The sequence below is a fragment of the Asparagus officinalis genome, chromosome 8 (assembly GCF_001876935.1).
Source record: "Asparagus officinalis chromosome 8, Aspof.V1, whole genome shotgun sequence".
Lineage (NCBI taxonomy): Eukaryota > Viridiplantae > Streptophyta > Magnoliopsida > Asparagales > Asparagaceae > Asparagus > Asparagus officinalis.
In genome coordinates, this window is record NC_033801.1 from 45,553,173 (window position 1) to 45,571,745 (window position 18,573).

Here is an 18,573-nt window from a genome sequence, read left to right on the forward strand (position 1 = left end):
CAATTTCCCAGCCAAATTAGTCGGGTTGACAACTCCGACTAATTAGAAAGACGTTTAAAAAAATAGACCTACTTTTCGACCACGATACTGACATAATCAGAAAATAAGTCTATTTTTGTAATAAAAACGTACGAGAGCCGGATTTAAAAAAAAATTTAGTTTGAGACTATTTTAAAAATTCCTTCCGCAAAGAAAAGTCATTTACAGCCACAGAGGAAGCTACTTCAAAAGCAAGCATACATCACAACTATAACTACATGCATTTACCGCAGGGGGAAGGGTACAAGTGGGTCCCAGTCTCAAATCCGAGGGATCTCACTTCTGATCTCCCGAATCCTCTGCCGCCCCCGAAAGGTCCATTCATATCTCTGTTTTCTCATTTGCTCAATCAATGCCCTCCTCTTCTGACCACTGCAGACGCACAAGCACGGATTACAACGACAACAGCAGTAGTAAACAGAGGAACAAAAAAGGCAAAGCAAGAACCAAGATCAGAAGCAGAATTTAAACACCTCCTTTCCCATGCCCTCATCAAAAGCTTCACTCGGGCGTCGGGACCAGCGTCGCCCGGTATCTGCCTCCAGCACTAATTTACAAACTTGTCATTAAAAAAATAATAGTAATAGTAATAAATAATAATAATGATAATAATAAAAAGGGGGGAAAAAGTCATTGGAAATTACCAAAACACTCTTCTCCACCAAAAACAGAGCAGGTAGGCTAGTAGACCAATTGACAGGTACCCATACCTTATATATATATGCACCTATCTCCACACTCAAAACTCAAATAATCCCCAACAAAAGAAAATTAAAAGGAAAAAATTAAAAAAATAAAAAAGAGGGGAAAAAATGTTGGAAGAGGAAAATGGAGTAGACCCAAGGCTGCAAGCTATCTCAGCTGCCATCAGAGTTGTTCCAGACTTCCCAAAACAAGGTAACCTTTGGCTCTTTCTCTTGGAGTTTATTTTTTTTCTTTTTTGAATTTTGGTTTTCATTTATTTTTCTTAATTTTGCTGATTTTCAGGTATCATGTTTAATGATATAACCACTTTGTTGCTCCACCCAAAAGCATTCAAGGATGCAGTGGAAATATTTGTTGATCGATACAAAGACATGGGCATCTCAGCTGTTGCAGGTAGATAATCCTTACTTAGTTTAATTCCTAGTAATTAATTACCTTTTAAAATGGGCTTTTTTGGAAAGTGCGCCATTGAGGTATATTTCGTTTTGGATTTTATGAATGATTTTTAGTAGAATCTTGAGATGAGAAAAAGTGTTAAAAGTGTTGTCCAGCTGTTGCTGCCTTAGATTCTCGAGCCCAGAGTGCAGAACGCAGCTTTTTCCATTGACTAACTGATTTGGGTCAGAACTCATTGATTTTGTAAAGCTAATTACGTTTAGCTATTTTCTTCTTTTATGGTTGTTTTTTTCTTAAATAAATAAATGCACTAATAGATGGTTGGTTGCATCATTTTATTAATTTAATTCCATAATTTCTATCTAGCCTTTATAAGATGTAGCGAGTGAACTGTGAAAAGAAATATATGGGTTATATATTAGAACTAAAAGGTGAGTAAGTGCATCTCACCTTTGATCTTGTATGAGAAAATAGGTTAATGATGTGGAGTGAAGTGGGCGAGTAACGACAGAATTCATAAAGAAGGAAGAACTTGGGGGGTTTGGATGGTGACGAGGCATAATTATTATGATGGAGGTGTTGCAGTAAGTACCAAAAGGTTATACCATGAAGCATGACCATAGATGCGGACAATTTCAAACTGTAGTCTCGAAAAATCTCAATGCCCCCACCCACAAAATCCCTTTTCCATGCCTACATTCAACAACGTACGATGAGCGTTCTCTTTTAGTACTTGATCATGTGCTCTGCTATGATGTTTTGATAATTGTTCGGTGTTAAACAATCACGTCATTCCTTCAAACTTCGCCGGATTCTTCTGCACGAATTGAATGTGGTTAGCAGCTCCCGACCGCTTGATCCTTTTTTCGCCGTATGCTCTAAATTCTTCCCCTTGTGACTCGTAGATTTCATTCGTATGTTTCAAGAAGTAGATCCAAAATTGTTCTAGAATAAATGTTATGAGGCAAATAAGAACATGAGCCGCCGTTGTTATGGAAAACCACCAAGGTTCCTGAGCACCGGGGTAGATTTTTTTCACCAGTATAATTGTGAAAAGTACAAAGGTAACAATTTTCAAATTCGAATTATATGCTTCCCCAAGTCTTATGCACAAGAACCTCGTAAATGATACTGAATTTCTCAGTAGGGAACATGATTTAAGAGAGAGAAGTAAACCCTTTGCTCACAGATATGTACAACTCTTGCACCTTCATTGTTTTTTCCCCATAATCCGTTTCTTCTTATTTCTTTCTCTTAAATTAGAATCCAACTGAAATAGGCAACCAAATAATATTAGCTTTCTAATTTAAGTGGCTCCTCAAATCAAATAGGATTGGGCTTGGTGTCTGAGGCAGAACATATCAGGAAAGATATTGGATAATACTCAGTATTGAACAACGTGTATAGAATTATAGATGAAGCTACCGAGGAAAAAGAAATAATGCATATGACAAAGTGCACGCATGAAACAGATGAACATCCTCAATCAACCTGGTAAGGAATTATTCTAAGTGGTTAAGTAGCTTTCTAAATCAACGATGCACATGAGATAAGAAAAGAAAATTCATATAACAGTACAATAGGGGTGTCAAATGGGCAGGTCAGGCCAAACTCCGTTGGGGTCAAAGTTGATTGATCCATGTAAGCTTGACCCAACCCATTTAATAAGCAGGTTGGATGACTCGACCCACTTATTAAATAGGTTACCTTCACCTGATCTGTGTGAATCGTGTAATGTGATGATACCAATTGTAATTACTGCAAATTTGTATGCTTCTAAGCATGTCATCAATTCTGAAGTCATATTTGTGGAAAAACTCTAAACATAATTTAGACCCAAGGGAGTAAAACTCACAAACTGCCAAAAGAATAAAAGAAGAGAAACAAGTGCTAATGCAGAATCTTACCACATGATTACTGTTTCATCTTTATGCTAAGCAAATCTAATCAAATATAAATGCAAGAAAATTTAGTCAATGAGGGAGAATGGCTCAATAATCACGATGTTAAGCTAAACAAAGCGAGCTTTCTATTGCATTACTCTTATGTAAATCAACATGAAGCTTGTATTGAATAAAGAAGCTCGTCTTCAACAGTGGCTTAGCGGTTATCCTCTGCAATTTCAGACCTAAATAATCATGTTAAACTATAACCCTCAAACCTCACCACTAGAATAAAACTCCAAAGTTATGGTAAAGGTTGAGGCTTATAGTTTTATATTCTAACATGCTCCAATAGGTTGAGTGTCCTTTTTATGGGTTGGAACCTGAACTCTAGGTATTAGTATAATTTTTTTTTAAATTCATATTAAATATGTAGTTAGTGTTACCATCTTAAAAACCCTGCCACTACACTAGAATTCTGATGTTATTGTGAGGCTTGAGGGTTAAAGGTTTATATCCTAACAAATCCAGATCGAACCTCATTCTCAAACCACCGAATAGTGAGTACCCCATATGAAAAGGAGAGAACTTTTCCTAGAATTCCTATCTTCTATTCTTTAGTTTGAGCTCCTTCAATGGAGATTCTTGGTTAATCACCAGCTTGAAAGCCCTCACGCTTCACTACTACTCGTCACAGCTGCAGTCATCAACTTTTCCCTTAAGTTATCTCAACGAGTCATAATGAAGGAGCTCCTTTGAGTTCCTCAAGAGAAAGCAAGTAAAACATACTAAAGGGAATGGGAAAGAATCAATGCTAGGGTTACCCATTTAAGATCAAATGGGTTCTTTAATGGGTTAAACGGGTCATTTATTGTTGACTAGAATTAACCTGATGAATAAATGGGTAGTTTGCGTCGACCCATATGCAAGCTGAACCCATATATCTCAACCCGTACATGTTAATAACGGGTCGGTTTGGTTGGGTTGACATCAGCAAAGGATTCAGACATGGGGTTGAAACGTAGTAGGTAACAGTTGATGATCTAAAGTAGAGTTTGCATTCAGATATCTGTACCCGATGTAGATTCTTACTAGGTTGTAAGATTTCCATCTATTCTTTATTCTCTTACTATAAATAAAGTAAATTGACTTCTGTTACACACTCTATACCGCATTATCATACCTTTCTTTAGCATTTGTATCTGTAGCCATAACCACTGAATAGGTGTGTATATATTGTGGGACATGCATAATTTTATTCTGTTGGGGAACATAACTGACTGATTTTACATGCTTTAATGAATTCTCTTTTGACTGAGGAATGAAGATAGAGGATCTTGATTTTGTTTTCCGTTGTTTTTTCTCTTTGTTGATTTTGTTGTCTCTAGTTTGATTTTGTTCTCCCCCAAGTTAGTGCTTACACTGTAGCATACTCACTTTAATCTGTTGGAAGAGAGCCACATTTTACTAGTAGAAACACATCCTTTTCGCTAGAACTATGTGAAACTGATTTATTAAGTGCTGTCGAATTCCAAGAGGGATAAGAGGTGGTCCAGTATATTTATGTCTTTCAAGTTCTTGAGGAATCAGTTTGTTTCTGCCAATTAGCTATTTTGAAGCTGAAGCTCATTTTTAAACTTTCTATTTGTTGTTTAAGCTATTAATGTACTCGATTGATTCATATCAGGTATCGAAGCAAGAGGATTCATATTTGGCCCTCCAATTGCTTTAGCTATTGGTGCAAAGTTTTTACCGCTACGCAAGCCTAGAAAATTGCCAGGTATGAATTTTTCAAACTAATGGGTTCACTATCTTCTGATGGAAGTAATTTTAATTTTCTGTTTGCTTTTATTATCTTACCATATCCATCATGTTTCTATGATTATGTCCACTGTAGCTATGTGGGTTTAAAGTACTAATATCTGACCTTAGTGACATTAGGAATTCGCTATATTTCTTTTGGAAGAGACGTTTTTTTGATAACTTTCCTAGCATCTTGTTTGCCACTTCATAGTTTACCTAGACTCTAAGGACGGTTAACTAAGCTGATTTTAAAGCGGCGACTTTTGACCTTAATGTACCTGATGATAGTCTTTCTTCATTTCAGGATCATATTTTTTTCTTCATGATAAATTATGTTACTCCTGACCAGATCATAAGACAATTTTTTAATAACTTTGATATCTTGATTTCTTGGTTTGTACTTTTCTCTATATCATTAGTTACTATTTTAATAGGGGGAAAAGTTTGTAGGGTCAGCTCATATTGGAATAGTTTGTAAACATTATTCATACGGTATCTGTAATGGTTTGTCGCTAACTTCTGTTGCTTTAAAACTTCTCTTGACCCATACCTAAACTATGTGGCTCATCTGCAGTTCCATATGAGCGAACTCAATAACTGATTTGGATTGATGGAAGTTATCAGAGAGAACTAATAATGGAAGACTTGCTGGAAATTAGTAGTAGATGGAAGGGATGAAAATGGTTATTGTAAAATTCTGTTGTCAGATTTAGTTTTATAAAATTATCAAACAAAGATATCAGGATAATAAAGTGAACTATCATCACTTCATGGGAAAAGGTGCAAAATTTCATTTTTTGGTATATAGATCCTGTGCAAAATTATTTAAAAAAGACATAGGTCGAATTATCTTGGAATTGTGCAATATCAAAGATGTAGTCATTTTATTTTCTCAGAAACGTGTATTTCTTTATCCATAGCAGCGTCATCCTTGTAGTCATTTTATTTTCTCAGAAACGTGTATTTCTTTATCCATAGCAGCGTCATCCTTTAGTTGTTTAGCAACTAACAATTCAAAAGAACATACAGGTGAAGTTATTTCAGAAGCTTATGAGCTCGAATACGGCACTGATTGTTTGGAAATGCATGTGGGAGCCATCGAACCTCAAGAACGCGTAATAGTTGTAGATGATTTGGTGGCTACTGGGGGAACACTATGTGCTGCAATGAGACTTCTAGGTGAGTTCGCTTTGTTGTTTTTTATGAAATAAGAATATTTGTTCTTATTCCTTTCTACCATATGTTTTGTTTACTCTGGAATTGTTGGATAACTTCGACAATTATTCCTTTCTACCATATGTTTTGTTTACTTTAGAGAGTAATGAACTTAAATAGAAAATAGGGATGAATACCCATAAGCTTGGTCTCGTTTAACTCCTAGGAGGTCTGATTTCTCCTCACCCAAGATATTGCTGTCCTGCTTGAAGTTAATTACATGAATGTTCTTGATAGATAAAATAAGCTGCCCTAGAGCTAACAACACATTCTTGCCATGGAGTGGGCAAATTGCATGTCTTATGTATCCAAGGTTTTAAATATCGGATATCGGGGAAATATCGGATGACCAAAATTCATATCGGATTACGAATATCGGGGAAATATCGGGGTTATGTGGTAAATATCGGAATGCCATAATGAATGTTTGCATACATAGTATAATGCATTAAAATGTAATCTTAACATATGTAATAAAATTTAAGCATACAAAATATGAATAATATATGTTTAGGATCACTAATCAACCTTCTAAAACAAACAAAAGTGCAAAGTAACGTTGCAATATTCGATCTGCTTTTTAGGGCGCAATGTCATTTGATATAATAGGGAAATCTTGATATCTCGCCCAAAAATTCCAAACACGGTATATTATTTTACAATAAGCTATATAAAAAGATATATTAGTCCACATATCGGTTAATATATCGGTCATATCAGGGATTTATCACTCAAAATAGCCAACAAGCGGTAAATGATATTTAAAGACCATATCGGTTGCGGCAAGCCCTGCAAAAGAATATATCGGGGGATATATCGGGCCATGTCGGGCATATTTAAAATAATGTATGTATCTTCACAGGAATCCACCATTAAGCATTAGAAATTTGCATAAGAAAACATATTTTCCTTCTGTTTTCTACTGCTTTTTCCCAAGATTTTAAGTTAATATCTTTCAATTGTTTTTCTATGGTTTTTCCGTTACGCTTACTGTCGTTATGTATTTCCCCCTCTAATATTTGTTATTTTTGTTTGTTTCATGGTGTAGAGCGTGCTGGTGCTGAAGTGGTTGAGTGTGCTTGTCTCATTGGGGTACCTAAGTTTAAGGTAATTCTGGAAATCTTTGTTAGGATTTTTAGATCTCGCAAAAATCGTAAAAATCGCCAAATGCAGCAAATAGAATCACACGAGATTTAACGTGGAAAATCCTCAATAGGGAAAAACCACGGGATCAAAATCAATCCACTGTCATCTCCAAATTACAATCTTTTGTATGGACAAAGACTATCGAACTCTCTCTCTCACAATACCCTTGAACCCGGTTACACCATCTAAAACCCAGATTACAAAAATATTGCCTCTTTCTTTCTCTCTATTCTAAAACCCTAGAATATGACACCTTATTTAAAGACACCAATGATTTGCCCGCCAAGTTAACTTGGCCTCTAAGAAAACTACTAAGATTGGGCCTAGCTTTCAAGCCTGCATTCGACTTGGAGTTTGAGTTGGTACCCAACATACTCTCTTGACGAAAAATCTCCAAGTGTCTCAACGGTTTTAGAAAAACTCACTTCTTCTTGTTCTTCACCTCTCCCTTGTGGATGAGTATGAAAAGAGTCATTTACACCATTAACAGATCGCCCATCTAAATAGCAAATATGATTGTTATTCTTCCTTGAAGGAATTTCAGCATCAGCAGCAGAATCAGGAAAAACAGGTGGCGGTCGACTGGTCCGGTCGACCGGATTCGTGCACAAGGAGGTCGGTCGACCGGACCGGTCAACCGACGGCTCTCTGGATTCTTTCGGGGTTCTGCTGGAGGTGGTCGGTCGACCGGGTCGGTCGACCGGAATTGATCGCGGTCGACCGACCCGGTCGACCGACGAAGCGGGTTTCAGTTGGTTCAGGTTTCCAGACCCGTTTCGCTTGGGAGTTGTATAAATACCCTAAACTCGTTTTTAGGGTTAGAGTTTGGGCGATTTTGAGCTGAGCAAAGGGAGATTTGAGGGCTTCTATTGTTGGAGTCTATTTGAGAGATCTTTTGGTCTTATTTGAGGGTTTTGGGTAAGATTTGTAACCCTAACTTGTACTCCCCTTTGATTTGAATAGTAAAGCTTCCCTCTCCTTGCCCCGTGGACGTAGGCATATTGCCGAACCACGTATATCTTGTGTTTGTGCTGTGATTGGTTGGCTTGCATTGGTTTGTGGTCTACTATTGTCTTGTGTGTGCCTTCGATTTGTCAATTTAGCTTCTTTATTTTTTGAGGTAAAAATAAAGCAAAGCACCAATGTATATTAAACTTCGAAACATACAAAGCAATCGATAGGAGTCTTGTTGGGAGAGTAGATCTACAATATGGGTGATACAAGCAATGCTAGTTCAAGTGCTACTAGTACATCGGGGTCGGCTTTGACAAAGGCGATCCAAAATTTGAGCATCAATAACACCAAAATTGATGTTCCAAAGTTCGACGGCAAGATCAACTTCGGTTTATGGAGGTGTCAAGTAATGGACGCCTTAGATGCACAAAATTTGGAGGAGACTCTTGAATTTCAAGAGAAACCCGAGGAGATTGATGATAGGGTTTGGAAGAAAATGAACAGTAGGGCTTGTGGAGTTATTCGATCATGCCTAACGCCGGATCTCATTTATGATGTGATGAATGAGACGTCGGCAAAGAGATTGTGGGAAACGCTCAATGAAAAATATTTGACGAAGAGCATTGAGAATAGGCTTCATTTGAAGAAGAGGTTCTACCAATTCAAGATGAAGAGAGGGGTTTCCATTCGGGAGCATGTCAATAACTTTACAAAGCTTATTTCGGATATGGCCAATGTTGATATCATGGTGGAAGATGAAGATAAGGCGATGTTACTATTGTGTTCGTTGCCGGATGATGAGTTTAGTACTTTTGTTCTCACTATGATAAATGGGCGAACTACAGTTAGCTACAAGGAGGTAACCTCGGCATTGGTGAACTATGAGCTGAGGAAGAATGATGGTGAGCCCTCTGAGAAGGCATCGGGTGATGCATTAGCAGTTCGTGGCCGTAGTCCAAATCGTCAAAAGTTCAACCGCTCAAAATCAAAGAATAGGGGTGGCCATAAAAGTGTTGGTAGAAATCAATGTGCCTTTTGCAAAGAAGAGGGACATTGGAAGAATGAGTGCCCAAAGTTGAAGGATAGAGCCGGGAAGCAAAGGGGGAAAGCTGTACAAGCTTCAGAGGTTAATGTTGCTAAGGTTGTTGGCGACATTTCAGATTCAGATTCTTCCGGTTATTCTTGTCCCGTACTGCCGTCAGTTTGTTATGCCGACTCTTCGGAGTGGATGCTTGATTCGGGAGCCACATTTCACATTTGCCCCAAGAGGGATTGGTTTACCAACTTTGAGGAGTTGAAGAGAGGAGACGTGGTGCTCATGGGGAACGATCACGTTTGTCCTATTAGTGGGATTGGCTCAGTCAGAATCAGAATGCATGATGGGGTGACTAGGGAATTGAAAGATGTGAGGTTCGTGCCACAGTTGACGAAGAACCTCATTTCTCTTGGGACTTTGGAGGCATCCGGTTATAGAGTGATCCTAGAAGATGCTAGTGTGAAGGTCATGAAGGGTTCTATGGTGGTGATGCGAGGTGTCAGGGAAAACAACTTATACTACTTGAAGGGCAAGACAGTAACAGGGGGTCTGGCAGTTTCTATTACCACAGAGGAGGACACTACCACACTATGGCACATGAGGCTTGGACACACAGGTGAAAAGTCCCTTCAGTCATTGGCAAAACAGGGGCTATTGAAAGGTGCAAAGACCTGCAAGATGGATATGTGTGAGCATTGCATACTTGGGAAGAAGACTAAAGTGAAGTTTGGCACCGCAATTCACAACACCCAAGGTATATTAGACTACATTCACACAGATGTTTGGGGCCCTTATTAGACTATATTCATACAGATGTTTGGGGCCCTTCTAAGCACACATCGCTTGGTGGGGCAAACTATTTCGTCACTTTCATTGATGATTATTCCAGAAGGAATTGGGTATATACCATGAAGCATAAACATGAGGTCCTGGATATATTTGTGGAGTGGAAGAAGAAAGTGGAGCTGCAGACAGGTAGAAAGGTGAAGACTCTTCGTTCAGACAATGGTGGAGAGTATAAGAGTGATCCATTTCTGCAGTTTTGCCGGGATCACGGCATTAGAAGACACTTCACAGTTAGAGAGACACCGCAACAGAATGGGGTGGCAGAGAGGCTGAACCGTACCTTGCTGGAGAAGGTGCGATGTATGATGACGCAGAGTGGTTTGGCTAGATCCTTTTGGGCCGAGGCGTTAGTTTATGCGAGCCATCTCATTAACAGGTTGCCGTGCACTGCGATAGAGGGGAAGACTCCCTTGGAGCGTTGGTCTGGTACTGTGGCTAGTGATTATGAGACTCTTCGGATTTTTGGGTGTCCAGTTTATTTCCATGTTAGTGATGGGAAGTTGAATCCGAGAGCGAGGAAGGCTATCTTTGTGGGATTTAGAGAAGGTGTAAAAGGCTTCAAGTTATGGGATCCACAAGATAAGAAGATGATCATTAGCAGAGATGTCACATTCGATGAGGCATACATGATGAAGCCTCGAGTTCCTCAGCAGGTGGAGGAAGATCAGACAGAGAGGATATCGCAGCAGGTGGAGTATGATGTGACTCCACCCACTCCAGTTAGCACTGTTCCTATTGAGACTCCTACAGAGGTGACACATGAAGGAGATGAGATGACAGTCGGGCATGAGGAGGATACAGTGGATGGTGAGACTCAGGAGCAGGGTCATGCTCAGGGGTCTATTGCAGCAGACAGACCGAGGAGAGAGATTCGTCGGCCAGCTAGATATGATGATGTCATGGTGGCATATGCTTTATCGGTGGAGGTCGTTGATGATTTGATTCCTGCCACATTCAGGGAGGCAGAGTCCAGCCCTGATTCCATTAGGTGGAGGAATGCTATGAAGGAGGAGATGCAATCTCTTCAGAAGAACGACACTTGGAAACTTGCAAAGCTACCGAAGGGTAAGAAAGCTATTGGTTGCAAGTGGGTGTATGCTAAGAAAGAGGGATCTTCTATTGGGGACATTCGATTCAAGGCCAGATTGGTTGCCAAGGGATATGCACAGCTTGAGGGTGTTGATTACAACGAGGTGTTCTCACCCGTTGTGAAACATTCATCTATTCGGATACTATTGGCTTTGGTGGCACAACTGGACTTAGATTTGGTCCAAATGGACGTGAAGACGGCCTTTCTACATGGAGATTTAGATGAGGAGATCTACATGACACAACCAATGGGGTTTAAAGCTGCAGGAAGAGAAGATTTGGTGTGCAAATTGAGAAAATCTCTGTATGGACTGAAGCAATCACCGCGACAGTGGTATAAGAGATTTGATAGCTTTATGATTGGCCGAGGATACACGAGGAGCCCTTATGACCCGTGTGTTTATATGCGCAAGCTACACTGAAGCAATCACCGCGACAGTGGTATAAGAGATTTGATAGCTTTATGATTGGCCGAGGATACACGAGGAGCCCTTATGACCCGTGTGTTTATATGCGCAAGCTACAGGATGGTGAGCATATTTATTTGTTATTGTATGTTGATGATATGCTCATAGCTTCCAGGAACACTTCAGCTATTGGGAAACTGAAAAAGGAGTTGTCATCTGAGTTTGAGATGAAGGATCTGGGAGAGGCTAAGAAGATACTTGGTATGGAGATTGAGCGAGACAGGGTGAAGGGGAGATTAAAGCTTACACAGAGGAGTTACTTGCAAAAGATGCTGAAGAAATTCAGCTTTGAGGGTAATACCAAGGTGGTGAGTACTCCATTAGCTCCCCACTTTAAGCTTTCAGCTTTGATGTCACCAGTTTCAGTGGAGGATAGGGACTACATGTCCAAGGTTCCATACGCCAGCGCAGTGGGTAGCTTGATGTATGCTATGGTGTGTACGAGGCCAGATTTGTCACAGGCTGTGAGCATGGTATCTAGGTACATGCACAACCCCGGGAAGGGGCATTGGGAGGCCGTGAAGTGGATTCTACGGTATATTAAGGGTACCGTGGATGTTGGGTTGATATTTGCGAAGAATGATGAGACAGGGCAGGATTGTGTTGGCTACGTGGATTCTGACTATGCTGGAGATCTTGATAAGCGTCGGTCCACTACAGGTTATGTTTTTACATTGGCTAGTGCACCGGTGTGTTGGCGATGCACTCTTCAGTCTACAGTGGCGCTTTCTACTACGGAGGCGGAATATATGGCGGTGACTGAAGCAGTGAAGGAGGCTTTGTGGCTACATGGCTTGTTGGATGATTTGGGGATTGCACAGGAGACCATTCAGGTACATTGTGATAGTATGTCAGCTATCTATTTGGCGAAGAACCAAGTCTACCATGCTCGCACGAAGCACATTGATGTCAGATTTCATTTTGTACGTGACGTATTGGATGATGGTGATGTCACGTTGGAGAAGGTCCACACTAAGGATAACCCTGCTGATATGTTGACCAAAGTTGTACCAGGTGTGAAGTTTGGTCACTGTTTGAATTTATTGAACATTCTTCGTTGTTGAGGCCGTTGGCGGCCATTTGGATGAACTACGTTCGGCTTGATTCCTTGGGCAAGAGGATACGTAGGCAGTCTTGCAGATGCAGCCGGTTGAAGTTGATTGGGGGTGTTTTGGTGTCGGCTCAGTTTTGGGATAAACGTTCGCCGAGGTGGGACCGGGTCGGTCGACCGGAATTGATCGCGGTCGACCGACCCGGTCGACCGACGAAGCGGGTTTCAGTTGGTTCAGGTTTCCAGACCCGTTTCGCTTGGGAGTTGTATAAATACCCTAAACTCGTTTTTAGGGTCAGAGTTTGGGCGATTTTGAGCTGAGCAAAGGGAGATTTGAGGGCTTCTATTGTTGGAGTCTATTTGAGAGATCTTTTGGTCTTATTTGAGGGTTTTTGGGTAAGATTTGTAACCCTAACTTGTACTCCCCTTTGATTTGAATAGTAAAGCTTCCCTCTCCTTGCCCCGTGGACGTAGGCATATTGCCGAACCACGTATATCTTGTGTGTGCCTTCGATTTGTCAATTTAGGGCTTCCGCGGCGCACAACATTCCTTCCTCGTAAAATTCAATCACCATCTTTATATACTTTGTACCACTCTTTTACTCACATACTTGTATCCATGCGATGTCATCTCACCCAACGAAATTAAATTAGCACCACATGACGGCACATATCTCACATGATGAAGAATTCCCACTTTCTCAGTGTGAATCTTGAGGTGAACACTTCCAACGCCTTCAACCTTCATCTTCTCGTTGTTTTCAACAATCATGTCGTCAAATTATTCATCTGTCTTCAATATGTTAAAATAATTTTTGTTGTTACAAACGTGCATAGAGGTTACAGAATCTAACACCCAAGTGTTACTTGCATCAGTATTTGTACTCTGCATCAACAACACCACGTCTTTATCACTCAACCACCGATGAGTCCGTCTTCTTTCCATTTTATTGAAGATTCATCTGTCTAATTTTCTTTAAATCATCTCGCATCTGGAAACATCTGAACTGAATGTGACCCTTCTCTCCACAATAATAGCACTCCCTTTCGCTTGTCGTCTCGGGATCGAGATTTTGATCTTTCTCGATAACTGTCACATCTCCCCTTATTCCTCCCTCTATTAAAACCTTCAGAATCTAGTGCACTCTTACCATTATTAGATGTGCTTTTTTCCCATTATTCTTTCATTTTCACGTAGGAGTACTGTCATATCGTCAAACTTCAAAGTCTGTTTTCCTATAATTATCATCTAAACTAATGGCTTGTACGACTTCGGTAAGGAAGACAATAGGAGTAGTGTATGCTCTTCTTCTTTAATCTCCTCATCAATATTCATAAATTGGCAAACTAGCTGATTAAAGACATTGATGTGGTCTTGAGTTACAGTACCTTCTTCCATATTCAATAAATAAAGCTTCATCCTCAAACATAATCGGTTGGTCATCGATTTCGACTCATAAATCCTCTCGAGCCTTCCCCACAGCCCCTTGGTGTGATCTCTTGCATAACATTGTACTTAATCTCGGGGGTGAGTGCTAGACGAATTGTGCTAACCGCCCTCTTTTGTATGGAACTTTATTCAACATCATTCTATCCTTCAGGTTTCTTCTCCAAAGCTTGATCAACACCCTACTGTATAAAAATATCTTGAACCGTACACTGTCATACTGTAAAATTTGTCTTGTCATTGAATAGCGGAATATCAAACTTCGAACCCGAAAAAATCATCATCCTCAAGCACAATCAAAATTCAAATCAGTCACTGCAGGGATTGAATTTGATAAAACCAACATTAAAAACGAACTCAGCACGTCGAAAAATCCTAGGAATGACCCTTGGATCACCAAAATCCGCCTTTAAATCATTGATCAAAAGACAAATCAATCTGCACTGTCGGATTTGATTTAATCGTTTGTAAGCAAACCCTCACCCACGTGAAGAGTGTTCCCGCCGCCGCTACAATATTCCCTGCTGCAGTGACTTTTTTTTATTCCCTCGATGTTGATCACCGCGCTTCGACCGCTGATGCGTTCACCAATTGCACACCGGTCAAACCTCCACGAACTGTCCAACCCCGTTCTGATACCACTTGTTGGGATTTTTAGATCTCGCAAAAACCCCAAAAATCACTAAACGTAGTAAATATAATCACACGAGATTTAACGTGAAAAATCCTTAATAGGGAAAAGCCACGGGATCAAAATTAATCCACTATCACCTTCAAATTACAATCTTCTGCACAGACAAGGACTTCCAAACCCCCTCTCTCATAATACCCTTGAAGCCGGTTACACCTCTAAAACTCTGATTACAAGAATATTGTCTGTCTCATTCTCTCTATTCTGAAACCCTAAATAGGACGTTTTATTTAAAGACACCTCTGACTTGCCTGCCAATTTAACTTGGCCTCTAAGAAAACTATTAGGATTAGGTCTAGCCTTCAAACTCGCACCCGACTTGGAGTTTGAGTTGGTACCCACCAATCTTCATCTAAATGATTTCTGGACCATCGTCTATTTACTCTATGGTCTGTCATTCTTAATTTCCACTTCAAAACACGTTTTTTTTTTCACTTGTAATCTCAAGTTAGTTTTGGACTGAAAAACTTGAACCTCAATCAAGAGAAAAAGTTAGCTTTCACAAATTCCTGAGTATGATCCCCTTTGCTTGAACGGTAAGTATGATATTCATTATTTAGTTTCTCTAAGTTCCTTACTACAAAGGCTATGAAAAAGTGGGGTGAAAATATATCTTTATTTTTATACTTTTTCATAATATTTTTCTTTTAATTTTTCTGTCTTCCTTCAACATTTTATTGAGATTCCACCATCAATGGCAGAATTACAGTTCAAAAACTAGTTTCAGTAGTCAGTTGCTTACATCAAATTGCCAGTTTAACGCAGATTTAATCATGATGTGATATTTAGTCTCATCTATGCCAACCCAAAGTGGGGGCCTAGAAAATTTAGAAAGATTATGTAGATTTATTCGCAAGAGGGAAAAAACACAGCATGTGGATTGAAAAAGAATTGCTTATAAATTTTGAGAAAGCTATTTATAAGCTGCGTCTACAGTTAGGAGTATACTAGAGAAATATGAATGAGAACCATGAACCCGGAAACTGCCAATATAATTGGTGTTATTTGTTTTCTTACTGTTTGTGCTGATTATTATAATCTTTTATGTCCTGGTTCTTGGATTAAGTTGTTTAAGTGTCGTAATATTGGTTTTATTTTTCTTGTTTGGCATGGCTTAGTTTGTTTCTAAGTCATACTAATTTATCTAAAAATATTGGTTGTGGCATTATGGTGATAGTATCAAATACCATATCATTGTCGTGCAGAGTTCACATCATCATTTCCCCGTTCGTGATAAATTTTCTCGTTAAGCATTATTGAAGTTAGGTGATTACATTGGCATATCATCTCTTGAAGCCTCTCTTCTTGCAATTATGTTCTCTTTGCGTGATTTCTAACACTCATCCTAACATAACAAACTTTCTCAGCTATCGTATCCATGTTTCTTGTAATGGTCTGCATATCTAGTATGTCGTGGACGCTGTTATGCATATGACAACTCATGTTGTAACGTTTCTTGCCTTCTCAAGTATTCATGACTAATATGGACAGTTCCTAGGGGTTTAATGGTTTTTTTGATTTCTTAAATGCATTCATAATACAAAACCCGTTATAATGTTTTTTGTTTTGTTTTGAGAGAGTTATTGTGTTTTCTTTTCTGTATGTTTATTAATCATTTTGTGCATTTTTAATTACTTGTTTGGTATCTTATTTATAGGGTAGATGTAGGCTCAATGGAAAGCCAGTATTTACACTTGTGGAATGCCGTCGATAAAATAATACAATCAGGTACTAATCAATATATCAGCAGGTCATTTAGTACTCTAAATTTTACATCTATTTGAGATGATTACATTTTAGACAGTGTAGATAATTTTTTTTTTCGCAATATGCCTTTTCATTCAAATAAACATACATGTCCTACTTATCAATTAAATAGATCTTAGGAATCATGATATACAGTACTCTTAACAAAACGTTATAGTGAATATAGCTGATTGTGATGCGGTCATGGATCTCACATGAGAACTAGTTTTTAGAATTAACAAGAGAGAGCTTGATTTTTAACCTCCAAACTAGTTATTCTCTTTCAATTTTTCATGCTAACAATATATTGGTTTTACTACGCAGGGAACCATCACGTTCTGTCAAATTTGGAAGCCGATGTAGCAAGGAATAACTGGTCATTGTTGAGGCAAACGGGAGCACAATAGTTTGATCCTTGTCAGCAGGAGAATTTAGGCCTATGCATATTCAACCTTTTAATTCTGAATAAACAAAACGGTTTCTTTCGATGTCTGATCATTGATAACTAGTTCCTGTTCTTTCTTTTAATTATAGTCCTTGGGCGAAGCTTTAATGCGTGACGTGATCTTTACAGTCTTGCAGTATGCTATAGCGTTGACATTTGTCAGTATTCTTTTCTGCGAATAATTTTATCTATATCACAAACAGTACTCTCAAAATTGGACTAAACTGTTGCAGAACAAAACCACGAAAATTCTGGGAAAACATGGGTTGGTTCAGAATACAAAGATGATTATGCAGACTATGGTGGGTCGAATTGAGTTCTGGATCAACTCCTTGTAAGCAAAGATAACGAAGGGGAAAAAACTTTTGCTGAGTAACTTCAGAATTGATCGTCTGCATCATTTATACTAGGATGTTTTCATAGTAATGTTGGGAATATGAGCTGTTTAGACAATAATTAGCACGAACTTTAGTTTAAAACAGTTGATAATTAAATCAGATAATATCAGAGAAATATTATAATTCAGAAATGAAATTAATTCAAACAAAAAAAATGGAGTTAGAAATACGGCCTGATGGTCGAGGCGTGCAACGTACTGTCCTAAGAATCTAATTGCCCCTTCTCGTACAGGGTTACGCGGTAAAGGTTCTTGGAGATACAACGATCCTCGGTCAGGCGACCTCCTTCTCGTTGGCACGAGCTTCAAGAAGGCTTTGCGAACTCTTCAAGACTTTCAAGGAACCAACAAAATGTAATAGCAAGTAAACGTAAGAGGAAGAAAAGAACAGAGAAGAAGAGGAGAATTTGCGTTTTCATTGTGTAAAACTCTTTGGGTTTAGGTCCTTTTATAGGGTTAAATAGCCGTTATTCATAAATCCCACAATTAACACGTTTTAATTACTCGCCCATTAATGTATTAATGTTAGCCGTTTACTGTCATTTAGATCCATAAATCCGCGGTATTTTAATTATAGCAGTTACAAAATATTTAATCCTAACCGTTACAAAATATTTATCACATTTTAATTGTTCAAAAATAAAAATGTAGCAGATTAAGAACCCATTAATCCGGAGCTGCATTCGTGTCCGCAGGTCGTGTGCGCGCGCCACCCGACCCGAACCCAAGCCCGAGCCCGGCCCGGCCGGCGCGCGCGTGTGGTGTTGAGCATAACCTTTATTTTCTTCTAGGCATAGAAGAGAAAGGGAAGGCTTATAAAGAGCTTATCTTCCCATCTTTTTTTCAATGTGGGACTAAAATTTTCCTCTTTTTCTCTACAAACCCAAGTTTTAAGTTACAACTCCAACAATCCCCCACATAACTTAAAACTTAAAATAACTCAGAACTAAGAGTAAAATAAAAATAAATAAATAAGATTCCTGGTTCCCTTATACTATGTAATAGGTGGAGGTACCTTTCGGTTTGAACCTTCACTTAGTGACAGTTGTATAGATCCGCGAGAGCTTGATGGACTACGCCTTGAACCAGTCCCATTTATCGGATTTCTACAGAAAACACACATAGTACAGTTTTGAAGATTTCTAAACGGGTTACGCTATTATCGGCCTTGCACAGGTATCTTTCATGTGTGTTACTAGGGAGCAGCCCTGATCCCA

The 18,573-nt window shown here is 39.1% G+C and overlaps 1 protein-coding gene across 3 annotated transcripts; it reads left to right on the top strand.

Moving 5' to 3' along the window:
- LOC109820152 (adenine phosphoribosyltransferase 5-like) lies at positions 722–16,930 on the top strand. Of its 3 annotated transcripts, XM_020386250.1 has the most exons (7): positions 722–936; positions 1,027–1,137; positions 4,711–4,803; positions 5,856–6,005; positions 7,090–7,148; positions 16,426–16,496; positions 16,839–16,930. In XM_020386250.1, the coding sequence occupies exons 1-6, from the start codon at positions 852–854 to the stop codon at positions 16,480–16,482; spliced, it is 555 nt and encodes a 184-aa protein (XP_020241839.1). In that variant the 5' UTR covers positions 722–851; the 3' UTR covers positions 16,483–16,496; positions 16,839–16,930. The 3 variants fall into 3 exon arrangements, with proteins under 3 accessions (XP_020241839.1, XP_020241840.1, XP_020241841.1); XM_020386251.1 differs by lacking the exon at positions 16,426–16,496 and having other exon boundaries at positions 16,839–16,929; XM_020386252.1 differs by lacking the exon at positions 16,839–16,930 and having other exon boundaries at positions 16,431–16,487.

Coding starts and splice junctions, on each gene's coding strand:
- LOC109820152 (XM_020386250.1), top strand. CDS start 852: ATGTTGGAAGAGGAAAATGGAGTAGACCCAAGGCTGCAAGCTATCTCA. Junction 1,138..4,710: donor GGGCATCTCAGCTGTTGCAG/GTAGATAATCCT, acceptor GATTCATATCAG/GTATCGAAGCAAGAGGATTC. Junction 4,804..5,855: donor CAAGCCTAGAAAATTGCCAG/GTATGAATTTTT, acceptor AAGAACATACAG/GTGAAGTTATTTCAGAAGCT.